This window comes from Silurus meridionalis, chromosome 13 (genome assembly GCF_014805685.1).
Source record: "Silurus meridionalis isolate SWU-2019-XX chromosome 13, ASM1480568v1, whole genome shotgun sequence".
Lineage (NCBI taxonomy): Eukaryota > Metazoa > Chordata > Actinopteri > Siluriformes > Siluridae > Silurus > Silurus meridionalis.
The window spans coordinates 20,050,263-20,057,763 of record NC_060896.1 but is presented as its reverse complement, the minus strand read 5'-3'; the positions used below and the strand labels follow the sequence as shown (position 1 = coordinate 20,057,763).

Below are 7,501 nucleotides of genomic sequence, written 5' to 3'. Positions count from 1 at the left end.
GTCAAATTGCTTCACAGCTGGCTGCCGTCTGTAAATACCCACAATTAATATGAGCTCACAATTAATTCATTATTTGTTCAAGGAGGAGGTTAAACAAATTTGAGACTTCAAATAGGCCTATTACCTAAAGTAGAGATTAGTACATTAAGTAATATAAAATATAAGGTGTTTAATCATTTCTTCATCTAAGTATAGATAGATAGATAGACAGACAGACAGACAGACAGACAGACAGACAGACAGACAGACAGACAGACAGACAGATAGATAGATAGATAGATAGATAGATAGATAGATAGATAGATAGATAGATAGATAGATAGATATTAGGGCTGTCAAAATTTATTATTTTTACAGCAATAATCTTATGACATTTTTTTGTCCCTAATGTATCTAAACAAATAACAATGATTAGTACACAATATAAAGTAAAAATAAAACAAATTAACCTGCGATTTTACCTTTGAAAAAAGTCATGGCTGGCATGAGGGAGATGAAAGGATGGAGAGGAGAATAAAACAAATGTTTAGTGATTACGATTTTTGTCTGTATTTATTTTTTTTTCATATCTAAGTAAAGAAAGGGTGTTGTGGATAAATGTTTGTTGCATTAAATGTTTATTTTTGCCTCTTTATAGTTATTATTATTTGTAATAAAATTGGACAAACAGTAATGCATGCTGCATTAATTGTGCATTAATGTGTGTGTGTGTGTGTGTGTGTATGTGTGTGCACAGTGTATACCTCTCACATATCAGCAACCATTTTGTAATACCTTCTCAAGGGATAATACTATAGAAATAAAATTTCTATATACTTTAGAGTAGTCAATGTGCAGCTCGTGCAGTGCAGATTTACTGGCCTGTTAAAAGAATTCAACATACAGCCAATATTTAAAAAAGTGCTGGCAAAAAAAGTGAGTACACCCTCAGTGAACATGTTGAAACTGTGTCAATATTTTGTGTGAGTCCATTGGTATTTTGCACTGCCTTAATCCTCCTGGGTATGGAATTCACCAGAGCTGCATAGATTGTTGCTGGAATCCTCTTTCACTCCTCCATAATGACATCACAAAGCTGCTGGATGTTAGACACAGATGACCAGAAGGTCATGAGCTCAAATCCTATCCAGCTCCACCCAGCTGCTACTCCTGGGCCCTTGAGCATGTCCCTGAACCCTCAACTGCTCATTTGTAATTCACTCTGGATAAGAGTGTCTGCTAAATGCTATAAATGTAAATGTAAATATGAACATTTGGTTCTTCCCCTAAGTTTTTAATTGCATACAATTGTGTAGGTATGCAAAACATGCACTAGGAGTCCCAAACTTGCTCTAGCATGATACTACCATTATAATGCCCCAAATGTACAAACCATGCTCCATGAAGATATGGTTCAAATGGGTTGAGGTGGAAGATCTTGAGTGGCTTGTTATATAAATCTGACCTCAACCCTACTGAACACCTTTGGGATTAATTGGAATTAAGACTGCACCAGAAGCCTCCTCAATTTACTGTATATCAGTACCTGACTTTATTAAAGACCTTGTGGTTGAATGTGCAAATGTTCTTATGACCACACTTTAAAATCTAGTGGAACATCTTCCCAGAAGAGTGGATTATTTATGTTCACACTTTGGAAAAACAATAACCCATCCTCAAATGGTCTATTCTAATAATATATATATATATTTTTTTTTCCTTAAGTCATTCCATGAAATTAAGCTATAGATCATTATCATGATAGATGGTATATTTTTCTTTTTCTTCAGCTGTCTAACAGATTCCTGTAGATGTTGTGCTAAAATATATTAGAATTTGGTGCTATCTATCATTCCCTATATTTTGACTTGAGCCCCATTCCCTAGTTCCCAAAGATAGAAGACCTACAATACTATATCATGCTGCCAGCGCCAGGCTTCACCACAGGTATGGTTTTCTATGGGAGTTGGGGGCTGTTTTGTTTTTGTGTCAAGTCATAAGATCTTTTAGTGCATTGGTTGTCGAAATTATGATGGTTATAAATAATTTTCTTTCGTTTTATTGTGAGAAAGGGATTCAACACAAGCCAGACTTATCGTTATTATAAGTTATGAGATTGTTATCACACACGGGGTGTGTCAGGTATTTGCAATTTCCATGATGTTGCTATAGGTCTCTTGGCAGCCACAATGAAAGGATGGGATTTTGTTCTTTCATTTATTATAAAGAAACATCCTGTTCTTTGCAATGTCACTGTGGACACTGTAGTTGATAATGTCCCTTCTTGATGATGGCCTCCAGTGTTTCATGCTGCATCTAATGTTTTGGATATACATTTTGTACTGCTTTCCTGAACCTGTACATGCTCCATGCATACAATAAGTTATCAATACATTTCTACATAATTTCTAAAGAAACAGCTGTTCTTAATTCCTTAACCGAAACCTTTTTTTACTTGATTTTTGTTGGTTGAAATATTGCATTAAAGGGTGGAAAAGATCTGATTTGATTAAATTTTGTTTAATTTTGATATCATTCCATCAGTAAACAGTTGATAATCTTAACAGTGATGAAACTATAATAAATGGACATTTTGTGTCACCCAGATGAGAAGGTCTGAGTCTGGTTCCTCTCTAGGTTTCTTCTTTATCCTATCTCGGAGACTTTCCGTTTTCGCCGTTTCCGTGCTCATTAGTAAAAAACTTATAGGGACTAATTTATAATGCTGACAGTTATATTTGAATTCTATTTCTGTAAAGCTGCTTTGGAACAAAAGAAATTAATTATATTGTAAATCATCCTGAAATTTTAAAAGGGGTTAACAGGGGTTATATTTGCTGTCTCTTTTTTCTGATCTCTCCACTTTTTTCTTTGATTTTAATTATATTAGCTCTAAATGTAAAAAATTAAATAAAAAATGCTGCATAATAAAAAATTTTTCAGCCATCATCAGCAAAGAAAACTTTAATCTAACAATATTTCTTAAGCAAGGTTCCCTCTTTTCTTCCCTGCCCTATTGTAACAGTATGTTCTATTAGACTATAAACAGGTTACATAACTATTTCTGAAAGGATGTTCTGTCCTTACCTTATGGTCAGCTAGACCCAGAAACACACAGGAATTAGTGATGTAATCACACTCCAAATTATATATAATGCCACACTGTGAAAGCACTCTTCAAGGACACACACACATGCACACACATTCACAGTCATGACAATCACAAATACTTAGGTGCAATACAAATCATTTTTGTTAAATCTGAGGCTTTTTTTAATGTGCAGGAATATAAAGAATAATACATGATTTTAAATCTTTACAGAGAAAACCTTCATTTGGCTTTGTGGACTCCAGACATGCTAGCTTTGGCTTTCCTGTTATGATAAAAAAAAAAATTATCAATTGATTTGAAATTAATTTATTCACAAAATTGGATAGTTAACAGTAATGAACAATTGTTAGCAGAAAATGTTTTGGTTATCATTTTACCCTTAAATATGAAATATTACACTGAAAAATGTTTAATAATTAAATGGCATATGGCAATGCAGTCTTATCGCTCACTTACACATGTATTGGGGAGGTACATAGACATTCAATTATTGTAAAATTGTACGATTCTAAGATGCTAACATGAAAAAAAGCTGTTGCATTTATGATTTTGGACACCTTTAAAAAATTATTTTATTACTTTTTGCTCATCTATAGGAACTCTGAATAACCCTGGTGTTGTTTGCCAGTCAAAAAGAAAAAGGAGAACTTAAAAATGGAGGAGCTGATAAGCAAGTAGAAGTCACACATTGCTTTTAGCTTGCTATTTTCATGCTGTTGCTTTACACACATATCAAAATTAGACAAATCAGCAAGTTGCCATAAGTCTTACTTCATCTCCAAAATCACACCTGCCAGAAATCTGTTGTTGACATTTGCAATAAGAGTATCACATGATCAGTTTATCTTTAGCGTAGTTGTGAAATAGACATGGGCAGACTTGCACTTATGTTAATTTTGTAACAACTATATAAAGCATGAATATACACTTTATATAGTTTGTTCCTGTGTTTTGGCAGTAAAATATTTTTTTTCCTACCTCCTGTCTGCTAACAATTTCTTGTTAATGGAATCTCTGCAAATGAATCTTGATGCTAAGGATATTGCATTTGCATGCTACCTGTTGTTTTTCCTAACATTACAAATGTGCTCCTTGTCTGAACGAATAAAAAGAATGTGAAACACACCCCATGCTCTTGATGGCTCTCCCATAGTTTCTCATCATGGCAGCCTTCTGTGTAAAATGCTGTGGTTTGTCCACCTGCTCCAGCAATTCTTTGGGAAACAAACTCTTTTCATTGAACGGTGCTTTTAAATCTGTTAAAGAAGGGGAAAAATTCAGATGTGAATTTAGTATTATTTAATTTCATATAGAATTTATAGAATGCTTCTTAGTTACATTAACTTTAATAACCCTGACTTGTATACAATGCCTTTAAAAACGTTTAAAACACCTTTTTAGATTAGATTAGTTTAGATTCAACTTTGTCATTGTGCAAGCTAATTAAATGCAGTTAGCATCTAACCAAAAGTGCAGAAAACACCTAGTTTGAGGACACGTTTGTCTTTTCTGTACTCCAGTTTGCTTTACTGTTCACCAGTACCTGACTTTTTCATAACCCCTCATTGTGCTGAATGAGCATACATTTTCAAAACTACACTCCAAAATCTAGTGGAACATCTTTCCATATAATGGTAAATGGGGACTAAAAGTGGAATTGGAACACATACGAATACTATGATCAGGTGTCCCCAAATGTTTGTCCATATAATGAATAGTAAAAAGTCACTTGTCTGTTTAAAACTTCGAAACTGTTAAAAAATTTGTATTTGTGGTTTTTTTTTGTGTGTGTGTGTGGTGTTCTTTGTAGTGCAGTCAAAATAGCAGTTTAGTTCACTTGTCATAGAGTTTTAGATCATTTTCCCCCATCCATATCATCACTTAACCTTTAAGAAAAAGAACAAATATTAAAATAGAAAATATAAATTTTTCCTATATTTTTCACTAAATTTTTGATTGTGTACTAAGAAATGGGACTTTTTTTAATGATATTTGATGGAACTACAATGGAACTTTTTTATTACTATTTTAACTCGGGCAACACAGAATTAGAGACTGCATTTATAAATAAGCAAAGCATATTTAATCAGGCAAGATTTGCATTTAAAAAAAATTATATATAAATATTTGTTTGGTAATAATAGCAATCAAATGGCAATGATAGACTGTGACATCTATTGTGTTGTTGCTGTTGTTGTTGCTGTTGCTGTTGTTATTTTTGCTAATGTTGTTTTCAATACCCTATTCACTTAAAGGAACTTATATAAAAGTAGACAAAAGAATTTAGTCAAAAATAAATAAATCTATGCAAATTTAAATGTAGATTAAGCAAATGAAAAAAATTGATGTGTGTGTGTATACAGTGAGGAAAATAAGTATTTGAACACCCTGCTATTTTGCAAGTTCTCCCACTTAGAAATCATGGAGGGTCTGAAATTGTCATCGTAGGTGCATGTCCACTGTGAGAGACATAATCTAAAAAAGAAAATACAGAAATCACAATGTATGATTTTTTTAACTATTTATTTGTATGATACAGCTGCAAATAAGTTTTTGAACACCTGAGAAAGTCAATGTTAATATTTTGTACAGTAGCCTTTGTTTGCAATTACAGAGGTCAAACGTTTCCTGTAGTTTTTCACCAGGTTTGCACACAGATCTTCTCTAGATCAGTCAGGTTTCTGGCCTGTCAACACGGAGTTTGAGCTCCCTCCAAAGATTCTCTACTGGGTTTAGGTCTGGAGACTGGCTAGGCCACGCCAGAACCAAAACATTTTTTTCAGAGCCACTCCTTGGTTATCCTGGCTGTGTGCTTCGGGTCATTGTCAAGTTGGAAGACCCAGCCTTGTCCCATCTTAAATGCTCTAACTGAGGGAAGGAGGTTGTTCCCCAAAATCTCGCAATACATGGCCCCGGTCATCCTCTCCTTAATACAGTGCAGTCGCCCTGTCCCATGTGCAGAAAAACACCCCCAAAGCATGATGCTACCACCCTCATGCTTCACAGTAGGGATGGTGTTCTTGGGATGGTACTCATCATTCTTCTTCCTCCAAACACGTTTAGTGGAATTATGACCCAAAAGTTCTATTTTGGTCTCATCTGACCACATGACTTTCTCCCATGACTCTTCTGGATCATCCAAATGGTCATTGGTAAACTTAAGACGTGCCTGGACATGTGCTGGTTTAGGCAGGGGAACCTTCCGTGCCATGCATGATTTCAAACCATGACGTCTTAGTGTATTACCAACAGTAACCTTGGAAACGGTGGTCCCAGCACTTTTCAGGTCATTGACCAGCTCCTCCCGTGTAGTTCTGGGCTGATTTCTCACCTTCCTTAGGATCATAGAGACCTTACGAGGTGAGATCTTGCATGGAGCCCCAGTCCGAGGGAGATTGACAGTCATGTTTAGCTTCTTCCATTTTCTAATGATTGCTCCAACAGTGGACTTTTTTTCACCAAGCTGCTTGGCAATTTCCCCATAGCCCTTTCAGCCTTGTGGAGGTGTACAATTTTGTCTCTAGTGTCTTTGGACAGCTCTTTGGTCTTGGCCATGTTAGTAGTTGGATTCTTACTGATTGTATGGGGTGGACAGGTGTCTTTATGCAGCTAACGACCTCAAACAGGTGCATCTAATTTAGGATAATAAATGTAGTGGAGGTGGACATTTTAAAGGCAGACTAACAGGTCTTTGAGGGTCAGAATTCTAGCTGATAGACAGGTGTTCAAATACTTATTTGCAGCTGTATCATACAAATAAATAGTTTAAAAATCATATATTGTAATTTCTGGATTTTTTTTTTTTTAGATTATGTCTCTCACAGTGGACATGCACCTACGATGACAATTTCAGACCCCTCCATGATTTCTAAGTGGGAGAACTTGCAAAATAGCAGGGTGTTCAAATACTTATTTTCCGCACTGTATATATATTTGTATATATAATGTTATATATATTTGTATATATATTTGTATATATAATGTTGTATATATATATATATATATATATATATATATATATATATATATATATATATATATATATATATATATTTATCCTACTTTCTTCAATGACAGGAAGAGGTGGAGGAGTTGGAGAGGATGAATCCTGCATTTTCCCAAAATATAAATGCGGATTAATGATGAAGTCAGGTTTGCTTAGCTCCTCCAGTGAGACCAGTTCTTCCACTCTGAGTTTGCTGAGCATCCCTACAGATATACAAAGTAACATTTAGGCAAGTGTTACATGAGAAATAAAAATATAAAATAAAGAAATAAATCTCAGGAAACTTTAAGCTCATTTAAAATCTGAGGAAGTAAATCTTTTTCACTAAATGGCTCAATAATAAGCATGACTTCATAATTACTGAATAAATAATAAACAATTAACAATAATAATAATCAACATTT

At 34.4% G+C, this 7,501-nt stretch overlaps 1 protein-coding gene across 2 annotated transcripts in view; it reads right to left on the bottom strand.

The window, feature by feature from the left end:
• Positions 1-2,600: 2,600 nt before the first annotated feature.
• LOC124396201 (WD repeat-containing protein 49-like) overlaps positions 2,601-7,501 on the bottom strand; it is a 56,735-nt gene continuing 51,834 nt past the window's right edge. Inside the window, exons 18-20 of one of the 2 annotated variants that reach the window (XM_046865272.1) lie at positions 7,154-7,300; positions 4,218-4,347; positions 2,601-3,353 (exon numbers count right to left, since the gene is read on the bottom strand). In XM_046865272.1, coding sequence (XP_046721228.1) covers positions 3,311-3,353; positions 4,218-4,347; positions 7,154-7,300 — 320 coding nt within the window. In that variant the 3' untranslated portion in view covers positions 2,601-3,310. The other variant, XM_046865273.1, reaches the window with a different exon arrangement.